This window comes from Sinocyclocheilus rhinocerous, unplaced genomic scaffold (assembly GCF_001515625.1).
Source record: "Sinocyclocheilus rhinocerous isolate Xijiao unplaced genomic scaffold, SAMN03320098_v1.1 scaffold1007, whole genome shotgun sequence".
NCBI classification, from domain to species: domain Eukaryota; kingdom Metazoa; phylum Chordata; class Actinopteri; order Cypriniformes; family Cyprinidae; genus Sinocyclocheilus; species Sinocyclocheilus rhinocerous.
The window spans coordinates 417,176-432,198 of record NW_015631056.1 but is presented as its reverse complement, the minus strand read 5'-3'; the positions used below and the strand labels follow the sequence as shown (position 1 = coordinate 432,198).

Here is a 15,023-nt window from a genome sequence, read left to right as displayed (position 1 = left end):
TATCTATCTATCTATCTATCTATCAGTTAAAATGGGAACAAATTGGGTTTAAAAATGTTTTAAAATAACTGATAAATACATAAACCTGGATATTGTGTATTTTAAATCACATTCAGTATATTACAGAAATCATACCTGGTTCTTACCTGTTTCATTTATGTAAGACTGACATAATTGCATCACAAAATGTATTAGATTTAATTTTAATTAGGTTAAAACTGTGCAATCCAAGCGGATTTTAATGGGATGTGTGTGTGTGTGTGTGTGTGTGTGTGTGTGTGTGTGTGTGTGTGTGTGTGAGTGCATGTCCATATTGGCCTGCTAGCAGTGTCCTTGTGTGTTTATTCTCCTAATGGGAATTCATGATTTTTAGTATGTCTTCAGATCAGTGGTGTTGCTTAATGTATAGTTCTATTGCAAGAAATAGGTTAAAATGGTGCTGTAAGGTCTGTGTGAACATTAACACACATACACACTGTCTTATTGAAAAAAAAAAACATCAGAAAACTATTTCAGTGGGTATACGAATCAGTGAAATTGGCAATACAGCTAAAGCCCATTTGCAACTGCTCATTTCTGGTTCGGACGATGAGATGGCAAGTGGTCAGAGCTAAATGTAGCTGGAAATGGGTTGCAAAACATTCAGAGAGCTGAGAACCACATTCAGGTTATCTTAAAATCCTACACAGGTTCGTCCTTGAATGCCTTCCTATCATTGCCTTACTTCCTCTCTGTCTCTGACTGATTGATTAGCTCACTAGAACAAGCCAAAAAGTGCTAACTTGTCTCTTTGGACCTGTATCTATAGCACCTGAAGCCTACTATATGAAAACCCCTGTTCTTTAGCAGCATCTAGTAGCTTTTTGTGTTGCCTTTTTTTGGGCTGTGTGCATCTTTTCTTAATGTAGTAAGAAAGGTTTGGACTGTACAGAAGTAGCTAAAAAATTACCCAAATCTGTGTCAGGTATCAAGTTCTTCTCAGAGAAAATCTGATTTAGGAATAATTTTCGTTGACCTTGAAATTTGCAGTAGCCTATTTCGTAAACGGTAAGCCTCACAATTAGGCCTGAAATGACTGAAATCACAAAAAGCCTATATTTTTAAAATATCGATTTGTTAACGAATAACCAAATAATTTTATGAGCAATTTAAAAAGCAGTGTAATTCAGTTCCATTTTCTGTGCAGATTTAGTGCTTTGGTGAATGCGTAATCTCTTCAAATCACGCTCCGGTTCTGTGAATGTAGGCTATGGTTTGTTGGTGTAATGGCACAAGTAAATAAAAGCACAAGCAATCCTGAAACATTTGTCGAAACACGTAAATTTGCCAAGGAAAATTGGACTAATCATTTTAAAGATTTGATCAACGAAAAAACGACATAATTTAGTCTGTTCTTAATCCGAACACAGATCGCCAAATCATTTTTAAAAATTTACCTTGAAATAGTTTGGAACCTGCAAATTTTTTTCTATTAGGCAAATTAGCTAATTTATTTATTTTATAATATAGACTGTGTAGGCTATCTTTAATTAGGCCTACTTGATTTTGAACAAACCAATATGTGTAGCCATTTATGTATTTTTCCGCTGAAGGAAATTACGGCATATAAGTAATCAGTAATAATAATAAACGGAGCAATTCCAAGAGGGTCCTCGCACCGCGGTGCTCGGGCCCTATTAGGTAAGAGATATTTTCTCCGAATTATTATTATTTTTATTTTTTTTTGTAATAATTATGATATAATATTATTATGAGTGGCCTACTACTATAATAATATTAACAATACTCCACATCTCCCCGTTTTTCTGTACAAATTAAACATTTTCTAACATTTCAAATTAAACAAGACTATAGCCTATATTCACGCATTTTACATTCACAAATATAAATACAAATTTTCTGTGCTAATTTATTTATGTATTTATTTTTTTTATTTTTTTATTTTTTGCGAATTGATGTGACAATAAATAACAATAACTTAATTTTGCTCAGAGACACAAATGGTCTGCCAATAAATTTCACAACGAAAAAATCCCATCTTCTGAAATCGAGTCATTTGAAAAGATTTTTTCAAAAAATGTCCAAAAATCATAGATACAACAGTCATCATAACGAGTAACGAATATCCATTTCGAGTGAACATGGTCCCACATTTTATATTTCACTTTCCATCATTTCACTCCCAATATCACCACGGACTTGTTCGCGGATTTTAGGGGAAACGGTTCCTCTGTTCCTAGTGCAGGTTTTTGCTATAAGTCTGATAGCGCTGTCCAGTGATGCTAGAGGAATTTCCCGCGCCCGTGATATGAGCTGCTCTCATAATTTCCCGGGCAACTGACTCGCAGTCGCTCTCACATCTCCACCGGGCTCGGTACCATGCTGTTCGGTGTGTCCGGTAACTGTGAAGAAAGAGAGGTCACGTCGCTGCCTGATGAGTTTCCTAAAGAACCGGATTCCGAGAAAGAGACCTGAAAGTGAGAGGCAAAATTTACTATAAATTAATAAATAGCTAGGCATAATAATAATAATAATAATAGGCTAGTCTCAATCTGACTATATGCCTAAAGTAAAAGTATGATAACCATAAAAATAAAGTCAAATGCAACTTCCTCCCCCACTCACCAGCTGTTGGAAAGCAGGTTGATCTAAGTCACTCTGAAGTGCAAATTCTCTGAGAGTTTTCCAGAGTGGCTGGTAAGTCTGCACTTCCACCGGGTGTCCTGGCACTGAAGCGTTGTGTCGAACTGGGCTGCCTGCAACCAGCGCAGTGCCCGTCATACCCTGCAGATTCTGAACCAAAAAGTCTGCGATGAGGGGACACAGCTACCGGCCTTTTTTTTTCTTTTTCTTTTTTTGAGTAAAAAAAAAAAACTATATTGCATTATGCAGCATGAAACAGATTTTAAAACTTTCCCCAAATCACACACAGTAGGAGGAGTCTGTGATTTGCTTCCAGCCAACACTGCAGTCGAATTGCAGACCCAATTAAAATCATCTCGGTTCATATCAAGTGTCAGGCATCACTCAGAGCCACACTGGTCAAAGTCGTTTTTTTGTTTTTTTGTTTTTTGCAGCACATGGTAAATTTCTCATACTGAAAGTGAATTAGCAAGACACTTACCGTATTGTCGCCATGTTGCTGTTGTTGTAACTGTTTAATGAATATAGATCTTTTCTTGTCCTTGCAGCGCTTGTTTTGGAACCAGACTCGAATGACCCGTGGGCTCAGACCTGTCATCTCCACCAGCTGCTCCTTCATTAGAGCATCTGGTCTTGGGTTTGCGTTGTAGCACGTCCGTAAAGTGTGTAGCTGCTTTTCGTTTAACACCGTCCTCACCCGAGTGGTCTTCTCCGATTGCTTGTGCATGTGGTTCCGATGAGGAGTTTGCCGGACTGACACAGGCTTAGCTGAGCAAAAATTTAAAAAAGAACGAACGATTTTTTTTTAAATTAAAGAATACATTTGAAAAGTAGGCCTACATGAAATAGGCTACTAGCGAATATGAATGTCAAAAATAAGAATAATGCCTTTGAAAGATAGTTTATATATCACACTTGCATATTGAATAGGCCTATTACACAAGAATACAAACACTTCTAATAAAACTGGAAATTTACATGATAAGATAGATATAGATAGATAGATAGATAGATAGATAGATAGATAGACAAATATTCAGTGGATACAAATCTTGTATTTTTAATATCACCACACAACAAAAGACATTTTCAAAATCTTCAAATGAATAAATCTGGCGTTATGAAAGATATAATATTATATATAATTTATTCTAATATCAGTATTAGGCTACGTTTAATTTATTGCATAACGTATTATTTATTTTGCAAATATGCATTTGTAGGAAATTAAAGAGCATGTTGAGTCTTTGTGCAGCTCTCTGTGTTTAAGGCCCTGCCGCAGGCTTATCAGTGGTTGACTAAACAGAGTTATCAAGCGGATCAGACTGTAATTAGCTATTATGTAACAACATTGCACGATCCCTCTCACAGTAGCCTATATAATTACTTTTCCGTTTGCCTATGTGTTCAGTTCCAAAACTGACCTTAAATAAACCCTAACCGTTCCAAATAAATAAGCTCTAACCGTTCCAAATAATATTTTTATGTTTTGCAATACTATAATTTCTATAAGTCCGTGTCCGATACGAAGGTAATAATATAGGCCTAAGTCAATTGATTATTACTGTGCTATACTGACCTGCCATATGTACTCCTCTGCTGTGGATGTTTCCCGGACTGAGAGGACTGCTGCCTGATCCGCGCTCCAGGGCCAGACCGTGATCTGCTCGACACAACAGTTCCTCGTCCCGGAGGGAGAACTCATCCCCGGGCAAAAGCTGCCGGCTACACACTGAGCAGCGGAAACATTCGATGTGATACACACCGTCCCGAGCTCTCATGACCAAATCACTGCTGCTAAAGCCCAAAGTGCATTTTGCGCATTTTATACCGAACAATCTGTTGGATGTAGAATCGAAAAATAATTTAGTTCAATGACAAAACCAGACAAAACCTAGAGTCCAAGAATACCTTTTAACTTTAATTTAATTTCTCTCTTGCCAGATGTTTTGATCATTAGAACTATGAGTATTTTTTCCGAAACAAACCAAACAAAAAAAACCTACCTTACATAATCTCTCTTGCAGTACGTTTTCCCGTCCCGTACGAAACAAGTGCAAGTCTCGTCAAGGTTTTGGTTGCACTCCACACATTTCAAACAGGCTGCGTGCCACTCCAGGTCGGGGGAGACCCGCAGAATATACTGGTCATGGATCTGACTGCCGCAGCCTACACACATCGCAACTCCGGACTTCTCTGAACATGAAAAAGAACATTGTTTTGAGCTGTTACACAGGAGTTCATAGCAAATGTTTTCTAATAATAAATCGAAATCATCATTTGTAAATACTAACATTGGACTAGTGAAAAGATCAAGACAGTATTTCTAAGAGGACAGATACTGCAGAATCAGTAGCCCAGAAAAAAACAGTAGGCCTAATCATTTGCATAATCAAATTACAAATGCAACAACATTAAATCAAATTTAAACACTTAATTTCAATCATGAAGTAGCCTAACATGTTACTTAGTATTGTATAGTTTTTTTTTTTTTTTCACGGAAATACTTACTTTTGGAATGATCCCCCATATCATCCAAAAAAGAAGAGCTGAATATTATATCCACCATACAGGTTGCGGGAAGAGAAGATTGCTTGTAGAAACAGAAAGAGAGAAAATGTACTGTCCGCTCCCGGCTGCCCCGCGACTTCAATCCAGAGTGAGGAAGGATGGAGAGGGGGGTAAACGCAGGAACAGGGGCTGAGAGAGAGAGAGAGAGAGAGAGAGAGAGAGAGAGAGCTGTCTGCTGCACGAGACATGACGTCAGGCGCAAATCCGAACTAAGACGCGTCAGTAGGGGGCAACAAGTCACAGTGCACCCAATATTGACTCATTTCACTCCCTAGAAATGATCAGATAACTGTGCGTGTTGTTTCAGAAAAATATGAAAACATCTTAATATGCAGCCTATATTGTGAGGTTGGCTGCGGGATGGTACGATTATTAGACGTGGGGTATTTCAATGTGAGGTATTTTATGGGTTCCTGGATTCACACCATACCTCTAGGAAAGGTGAGATTAATCTTGCCAAGTGTCTCATTAGGATCGAAGTAGTCTACCATCAGGGTGACATCTACTGGTTGAAAAGCTAAACCACAAACCCGAAAAAAAAATCTTATATTCATTTAAGAAAACAACGCGGAGTTGGAGGACATGTCGTATGCCTTTTTTGATTTATTCTTATAAGAAAAACAGGGTAAAATGAATGACAGCGATTAATTTTAATATGTAAATATATAAATCGTGTTCAGCAAACTGAACTGTCTTGATTCTGGAAGATTTATTCTTGACAAATTTAGGTCTACTGAATTCTGAAATCCAAAATAGAAACGACAAAGCAGTGTTTACGCATTTTAAACAGTTTTTACCAAATAATTAGCCTATTTAGACTTTTCACAGTCTCAGAGGCTTATATCTAAGTTTGTTTGCTGTTTTGAAAAAAAAAATGTTTCCGATATTTAACCATTTCAATTCTATTCTAAAATAAGTGGATGTTATAATTGTTAATTTGATTACAACGACAAATAAAAATCTACAATTTAGGGAAAAGTTGTATAATTTGTAAGTAGCAGATATGACTAAATATGCGAAAATGAATCTCTCATCCATACTTTGATTAGACGCCCGAGTGCAGTCACTAGTGATGAAAGAGTTCACTTTAAGGGCAATTGCGTTTGCTTGCAGCAGCAGCCTACAAATAGAGATAACTGGAGGAAGAAACAAAAGCTTTAGAATAATTTTATATTCTAATATTATAATTGTAACCTTATGTTTGAAGCTCTGTTGACATTTCAAACTGTATCATTCAAAACTGTTCCAATTTTTCAGACTGCAGAAGGAGAACATGAGAACACGTCACGACGACGTAGGAAGGATATTTCAGTTCTGTCACATAAGGGATGAACCACATAATTGTTTTGTTATTTATAAGAATTCTAATCTCTGCTTAATAATGAAACCTGTCTCCCTTCTATCACCAACAATTCGTTACTCCTGTCAGATATTAGACTACTTCTGGACCATGGCATAGCCTATGCATTCTGCTTGTAGCATAGCCTACAGTCGCGTGATTATTTCAGACAACTGTATGGAATTTAATGGTCGAATGTATGCATGAAAACCTGCTGCACGTCTTCGCTCTTCAAGCCGAATTTATGCCATCTTCCTTCACTTGTACAACCTCTTCAATCTGAACCCCAAGGCAATAGCCGAGATGTAGTAGGCTAGTTATATTGACACCCATGCAGCGCACGAACCGAAGGGTCCCGGAGACCAAGGTGAGTTCTGTCCTTTTAAAATGATCAGAAAAGAACTGTCGTTTGTCATGAATTATGTCCTGCAGTGCCACAGGTAGGCTAACTACACTCTTTCCACGAGACAGTCTTCACATGCCAGCTGCGATGTTTCCATCCATTCTTGAGTTTAATATTTGCGAAAATATGAAATATGATATCGTAAAACATTTCCCAAAAAATCAGTCTTTTCATCATATATGTATTCATCTCATATGCTGAAGATAACAAAATCGTCACTTCCGGGGAAATTGGCACAAACAACTGAAAATAAACCACTAAAAGCACGGGGGCTCTTTTGTTAAGTGTAGCCTAATGTTTATACTCAGTCACATGACTTGAGGCAAAATCATATGATGTTTTATGCACATCTAACAGTGTATTCAGACAGTATGTTTCTGCCGTTTGTAACGAAAACTTTTATTTGTACATCAAGCGATAGTCAAATTTTTATTCCTTTTTTTTTTTTGCGGAAAATTTAGTTGCATCATGGTAAACATTATGTGATATCCCAAAATTCGCATATAAATATGCATAAAAACCCAGTTAATGAAGTTCAATCAAGTTATCAAAATGAATACAAACGCATAGGTGTTTTTAAAACTAAAACGTTATTTATATTCAGGTAAGGGGGTATTTTCAACTGATGAAGTTTGTAATTGTTATTTGTTAGAATGTTATTTGACCCCTTTTTAGTTACTTGCCATTGATATGGTGTTTTTAAGACATTTCAAAAAATACCACAGAAGAAAGTCAGTCACAGAGGTTTGGAACGCAGACATTTTTGATACAGACATTTTCATTTTTAGGTGAACTATCCCTTAAGGATAGTAGGCCTACCATTAGCCAATATATAGCAAAATGAAATGTCTATATTCACCTGAACAAACAAAGCTCAGTATATTTATTGTGGGTCCTAATTGTCACAGTAAGGATAAAGCATGATTGAAAATAAATATCCAGAATTGTAATTGAAATGCTATGGACAAGAAATAATGTTATAGCCTATAAGGCTGCCACAGGGCCACTGTTTTTTGTGCATTGAACATGCATGTAAACATTTAATGCATTTAAAGTCATAAGCCGTGTAATGGGAATACCACAGCATAACCAACAAACATGCAGAAGCAAAAACAAACAACACATGCCTATTGACAGATTTTGTGCTTCAGTATAGCCCATTATTTTGTTCAGAACCGTTTGATCCACGATCCCATCCAATGGGGATAGGCCAACTGTCAGGGGTCTGCATTAGCAGAGTTTAAGTGTGGCTAATGGCAGCTTTAAGCCCTAAATTATTTACTGCTCTCATCAGAAATGAGACTTAAAGTGCTGTGTGTCCAGCCAGCCCCAGAACAGCTACATGTGCCAAAACCACAGTCAGAATTCAATGCACACAATTTTGAATGGAAATAAATAAATCACGCCATAACCATAAATAGCAGTGAATATTATTAAGTCATTTTCTGTTCATTTTTGTTTTTAATGCACATGGAGATTTTCCTAGTTTTCTTTTTGAAACAATGAAACTCATATAAATGCTTATGGGCGATTTTAGCACCAGCTCAGAATAACTGGTGAAAAAAAAAAAATCAGGTCCTCATTGCATGCTCCTCTGAATGTAGAATCATGTTGCTGATATATAATTTAACATACAGTACGTCTGATTTAATGCAGCATTCAAATAATAATTAGTATACATTTTTTAGCGCTGCCTTAGGGCATTTCTGCATTGTTGGCAGAGGAAGCAATGCCATTATTATCATAACAGTGTTGCTGTCAGTCTGGTCTTTTATTTTACAAATGCTGAGCGTGTATCTCTGCCCCTGCCAACACAGAACAGCTCTTGCACCTTCATTAAGAGCCTTTACCAATATGTGTCACTATATGTGTGAGCTCCTCTGCAGACCACCATGAGAAACTGTGCGTTCACTCCTGCATAGTTCATTCTTATTAGTTGTCCAATTGTTTTCAGTACTTAATACAGTTGCAGGAATATGTTTGTGAACCGTTCAGATTTGGCTGGATTTCTGCATAAAGTGTTCATGATTTTCAGTCTTATATCACTCAGTAGTAGACAAATACACACAAACAAATATACATCTGTCTCTATTGAACACAATGTGAACATTCACAATACAGGATGGGGAAAGTTATCCATAGACTGTTTAACCCTCTTTTGGCAAAATACCTGCACTGCAGATCAGACCTGCACAACTGTCAGTAGGAATTTTGCACCATTTATCTTTATAATGCTGTTGTCAGTTCAGCAGTATTCTTGGGATATTTGGGTGTGAAGTCATGCCAATGCATATTTTCATCTTTTGAAGCTATTCTGCTGTTGATTTACTCCTGTGCTTTGAGTTGCTGTTCTGTGACATCACTATTGAGCTTCAGGTGTGCAAAAATGTTGTTTCATATAAGATACAATTTTAACAAACAGTTAATGTGTTTCTTAAAATTTTCTGCAATTTATGAAATTGTTCACATACATTTTCCTGCAATTTTGAGTACTGAAGGAAACATAAAAAGAGAAAACAAAAAAAGAATGCAATTACATTTGACGTAATTGTCTGCATTGACTTTTGAAAGTCAAAATTAGTTGTTTTTGAATTTGAGATAATATTCTGCTCCTCTGGAGCCTTGTTCAGTGTGCTGCAAGGCTGTAGTGCCAGCTATGATTTTCATTGTGCTTTCTACTGGTTAGATTAGGATTCCAGCTGTTTAATTAAGTGCAGCGTGCTCATGTTTTCACACCTGATGAGTGAACAATGGCATGTATATATCTAAATATGGCGATTTCTGCTTCAGGTGCCCATGGGACAGGGCAGGCAGGCGGTGTGAGCGTGGCTATATTATCCTCGCTGTCCTGCTCCATGCGAGCGTTTTAGCAGCACCATGGGGCCAGAAGATGAACAGACTATCACTGACCTCTCCACTGCCTAACAGCCAGCAGACTGCACAGCAACAAGAGCTCTGGGAAAACTGACCAACCGGGGGCAAACGACCAGACCATTTGTCTGCTTCTCGCTCAGATATACATATATTTTTAAACCGGGGTGGGAGAAGTCAGCAGAGTTTGGCAGGAGAAAGTTGCCAAAGCTGTAGCTGGGGACTTGAGGCCTGGTGGGGAGGAGAGCAGCTCTCACTCTGGATTATACGTCCTGGCTTTTAGCGGCATGTTCACAAATTGATGCCGGGCTCCTCTGGGGCTGCAGCAGGAGCATTAAATGGCACTGAAATATTCATATGTGAGTGCATTTAGCTGAGAGCAGCTGATGGGCGGCTCCCAGGAGGGGCCACAGGGAAGTGCTGCTGGGCTCCGATCCCTTACCCCCACCCACCCATAGACCCTCATGCCCTGTGTATGGGTGAGGGGAGTATCTAGAGCCACTGAGCTGCGTTTGTCAGAGCTCTCTAAGAAACCATGCATGATCAGTGAAGTGCAACTGTTTTAAAGTATGTTCAATTGTGAGACAGTTTGTTTGTATGTATTCCCTACAGACGGTTTATTGTGGGGTCAGACAATGATCATAGGGTTAACCCTGCAAAAAATGTTATGAATAACATTTAGCTGCTGAAAAATAATATTTTTCAGAAACAACAGGTTATTAAGTTAGAGAAATTTAGTAGAGAGCTGTATATATACATTTTATAGTTATATATCATTTTGTCTGCAGGCTCATTTGTAATTTTCTGTTTAACAAATGTTAATGATAACAAAATATTAAAATAATTAATTAATTTTTATTTCTATGTATCTATAATAAATATAAATAAAATATACAAATATACAATGTATATAAAATAAACATTTTATGTAATTTATAGGTCACGGGGAATAAATTGTTACATTTATTCATATATATGAATAAATGTAAATAAAATAATGGCAATGAAGATATATCATTTTTATATACAATTTCCCATATTTCAGTCTTTAATTGTAATTTTGTAATTGTAATTGTAATTCAATTACATTTCAGTCATTTCAGTCTCTGTTTCAGCTGTTCAATCAGTTTCATAGCCCAGTGTGTTTGAATTGCATCTTCATCATACACAAAAAAATATGCAAAAATTGCACTTTTAGAGGTACAACAGCTTGTCAGTGGGGAAGTACCCTCAAAGGGACATCTTTGTCTTTTTCAACGCTAAAAGGTTGATAGTACATTAAGAGTACAAATTAATAATCTAAGGTACTAATATAGGGGTACATTTTAGGGGTTGTTGTTTTCCTAAAAGGTAAAATTTTTGCACATTTTTTTTCTCACAGTGTCAGACTGCTCCTGTTCCTTTCTCCTGGCTTTATCCAGCTCTTCTAGTCTCCCAGCTTTGCTCGGTGTGTCTGACCTAGTTCTTCTACAGGAAGTAGAGGATAAAATCCATACAGCGGAAAACTTTTATGTAAATGTGAAGTGTAAAAACTCCTCTGTAGCCATGGTAACAGTCTCTGGAGTAGATGTCTTCAGCCGAGCAATTTCACTGCGCTGGGGTGCCATGCACTTAAGAAGAATGTTTTCAATAAGAAACCTGAGAAGCTTTTTAAAATATGATGTATAATTTATTTGCATTTTTCTCCTGGCTCATATCTCTTTGAAAGATGGTTTGGGATTCGATGTGGTGGCCATTTGAATACTGTGTGCAATGCTACAACATCCAGCAATATTCTTGTTTGGGTTACTTGTGTATTGATTTTGCTATGAATCCAGCCGTTCAATGCTATATAGAATTCAGAAACTCATTGACTACAAAGGAATGAATGCTGTCAGCATTTTTAATTATTTGTTCTCTGCAAACATCTAAGCTTTTCAGATGTCAAAAATGCTCCTTTTGGCACTGATTTAAAGCCAGAACTTTTCTAAAGATATGAAAATCTAAAGGAACACATCGAATTATTTGATCATGACTGGCTTTATAATATCATCTGTTGTGTATCTGCTGATGAGCTCTACTTATTATCTGAAAACCTACAACATTCCTTTAGATAATAGCAAATGATAAAGATCCAGAGAGATTTTCTTAGACTACAGCCTTATGGTCGATCTCTCTAAAATGAGATTTCTTAAAGAAAAGAATATTTATTGTCTAAAGTGATCTTTTGTTTAATGTTCTTAGTGTGTTTACTAGGAATTGCACATCATGCAATGTATGGCTGCATTTTAAACTTTAGTATTTTTCTGTCTGTAATATTTTCACTCTTAATAGATACAGCATGGAATTCATTACTGAGGACATTCAAATTGAGTGCACAAGTTCAAGTGCACTGGTTATGAAAGATGTGAATTATTGAGTTCTGTGTCTAATGGTCAGAGCAGGAACTGCTTGTGATGTCACATATCTGCACTCAACCCTTTCATTGTTTCCCCAACTTACTGTCTCCCTCCATCAGTGTCAAAAGTATCTCAGAGGTAGTTTCAGGTCCAGTTTTCTTCACTTAAACACTCCATCAAACAGAAACTAGAGCTGATATGATATGAGGATTTATGAAAGCATACCTACTGAGTACTACAGGTTTTCTGCACTATTTGTTTTTCTAGTTGCAGACAGCAGCATCTTTTCTACTATTTTTGAGAGAAATATGAAGATTGAGTCTTCAGAGAGTTGTTAAAATGACTCCCTGTGGTTTTATTAAAGTCATGTTTGCAGTGTGAATACTGATTTGGTTTTAGGCTAGAAGTGGTTAATTTGCACTTTGTGGGGGAAGACTAAAAGAAGCACGAGGCCAGCTAAGAAAGGTTTGGTCAGAAACCACAAACACTTAAAGGACCCAGAGACAAAGGTAGTCAGATGAAACATGTATTGTCTCCCCTGTGAATTCTCAACTGTCCATTATTCCACCCAGTGGTAATGTAGCTCTGCTGAATTATTGAGACATTGCATTCATTTGAGAACTGAATTCAGGGTGTAAGTGTGTGTCCATGCATGTGGGTTTCATAGCTCTTTTTTTAAACTCTTTTGATATTTAAGGGGCCTGACCACCCGACATTGCGTTTAAAATCGCTTCACTGAATAATTTTCAAAGCTAAATTTAAATAATAATTTTAATAATTTCATATATAAAAAGTATTATTGTAATGATATTTGAAAATTGACATTTAATTTATTATACAAATTAAAAATTATTAATATTATTTGAAATGAATTATTATAAATACCAAGTGTCTTAACCGTTTCTTTCTTTGTCTTATTTTTAATGAGAGCAAAGTAACAGTTTACTGCAATTATTTTATTATGTACAGTAGATAATATGTCATAATGAATATGTATGACTGACTTTTCAGTTGTAAATATATGTTTTGGCTAGAGAACTAATAATATCAGTTCTCATTTAACGGCTCTTTGCACAATTAGCAACAGTCTGTCACTTTAGCATGTCATGCTTTTAGCTTGTCATTGTACGTCTGACTTGCATTAAATTAACAACCTTGCGTAAATATTTGAATACATTTAATTCACAACAAAATTGTGTTGAATTAATAATAGCTAATTAGCGTGATGCTCATTAAAGAAAATCCAGACTAAGTGGGGTGTCATGTTTATGTTGTGACAGTTCATGAATGATAGGAACTGAGCTTTTTCAGATCAGTGAGGTGGATGTGATACTACAGAACAAACACATCATTAACATTACTATTTTATTTAGAAGTACTAGAGTTATTATTACATTGTAAAGGTATTATTTATACACATTTCTTTATTATTTCATGTTTTTTTATACATTGGTTGGTGTGTGACAGACACTACTGTACACTATGCAACAGCAACATCAATAAACTGAACACTTGCATTTGACAGTTCTAAATATGTGCACTTTTAAAATTTCTAATCTCTGAATATATACCTTCTAACATAAACACAACATTTCCCTTTATATTGCATTAATATTGCTTTTATCAATGTCTCACTACAAAATAATCAAACTACTTTATGCTAAGTTCCATACTAATAACGTTATGAGATTCTTTTTCAATATTTGTCATTTATCCATACAGTGCAGATGAGGAAATTACACACTGTAAAAAAAAAAAAATATATATATATATATATATTTTTGAAGTTGTAAATAAAACACATACTATTCAAGTACATTTTGCCAGGAAATACAATTTCTTTTTTTTTTTTTTTTTGAAGTTGTAAATAAAACAAAGATCATTGGAGTAATTGATTTAATTCAATGTGCTACTTTCTGTTTCTTTGTGTTTGTGAAATACTACTGATTTCTGAGTGAAAATTGTTTCTTAATTGTTTTCAGTGCAGATATAGATTAATATTATATTGTCTATAGATGCATAGTCTGTTTTATAGACATTCTACCTCAAATTTCTGTTTTTCCTGTATAAATGTCTGACTACATTTTGCACACTTGGGATGTCTAACTCTGAGCAAAGTGGCCCACCCCCTGTGTGTGACCTACAAAACATTGCTCTTTATGACAATGGTCCCAGAGCTCAGGTCTGTCTGTCCTGTTTCTAAGTCTGCTCTCAACAGGGAAAGACTCTTAAAGTGAGGCTGAATGACTTTACTTGAAAAGCCCTGAGGCGACAATGTTCAGGTTTTAAAACGCCTGCACCCCAACAGATCTGCACTTTTAGTGCACATCGTGATGCCATGTTCCTCCATAACGCTGTGTCTGTTCCTGAAAGCCAGATTTACCACAATTCCACCGGGGCCTTTTTGAGTGGCAGTGTATATGGAATGTGACCAAAGAGATTGTTTGTAGCTAAACAGATGTTTTCACTCTTTTTTGTGGTGAAGGGACTTTAAAATAACCCACTCTTCACCTGTAAGAGGTTTTCACCTGCTGTGCATTGTGGCCATGGGAATTAGTGTGGGACTGAGGGAACTGTACTGCAACGCTAAATGGCTTCAGTTTGCATTAGTCCTGAGGCAGGTCACTATCTGACCACCGCCCCGATTGAGACCTGCTCCGGGCTACCAGAGTACCTAACCACAGGAACAGGAAACAGCCTGTCTGTTGTGATGCGCTTGGCATTGACATCTAATAATACTTACCCTCACACTCACAACAAAGAAAACTGGAGCTCATCCCTTACGAAAAAGAAGTTTATTCAAGTGTGCTAGTAGTAT

The 15,023-nt window shown here is 36.5% G+C and overlaps 1 protein-coding gene across 2 annotated transcripts; it reads right to left on the bottom strand.

Annotated features, from left to right (window-relative positions):
- Positions 1 to 1,951: 1,951 nt before the first annotated feature.
- On the bottom strand, positions 1,952 to 6,911 carry LOC107741439 (insulin gene enhancer protein isl-2b-like). Of its 2 annotated transcripts, XM_016554168.1 has the most exons (8): positions 6,765 to 6,911; positions 5,155 to 5,343; positions 4,650 to 4,839; positions 4,223 to 4,482; positions 3,125 to 3,411; positions 2,626 to 2,793; positions 2,334 to 2,471; positions 1,952 to 2,297 (listed from the first exon to the last, which is right to left on the bottom strand). In XM_016554168.1, the coding sequence occupies exons 2-7, from the start codon at positions 5,210 to 5,212 to the stop codon at positions 2,355 to 2,357; spliced, it is 1,080 nt and encodes a 359-aa protein (XP_016409654.1). In that variant the 5' UTR covers positions 5,213 to 5,343; positions 6,765 to 6,911; the 3' UTR covers positions 1,952 to 2,297; positions 2,334 to 2,354. The 2 variants fall into 2 exon arrangements, with proteins under 2 accessions (XP_016409654.1, XP_016409653.1); XM_016554167.1 differs by having other exon boundaries at positions 1,952 to 2,471.
- Between the last annotated feature and the right edge of the window lie 8,112 nt (positions 6,912 to 15,023).

Coding starts and splice junctions, on each gene's coding strand:
- LOC107741439 (XM_016554167.1), bottom strand. CDS start 5,212: ATGGTGGATATAATATTCAGCTCTTCTTTTTTGGATGATATGGGGGAT. Junction 4,840..5,154: donor TATGGGGGATCATTCCAAAA/GTAAGTATTTCC, acceptor TTTCATGTTCAG/AGAAGTCCGGAGTTGCGATG. Junction 3,412..4,222: donor CAGAGGAGTACATATGGCAG/GTCAGTATAGCA, acceptor ATTTTTGCTCAG/CTAAGCCTGTGTCAGTCCGG.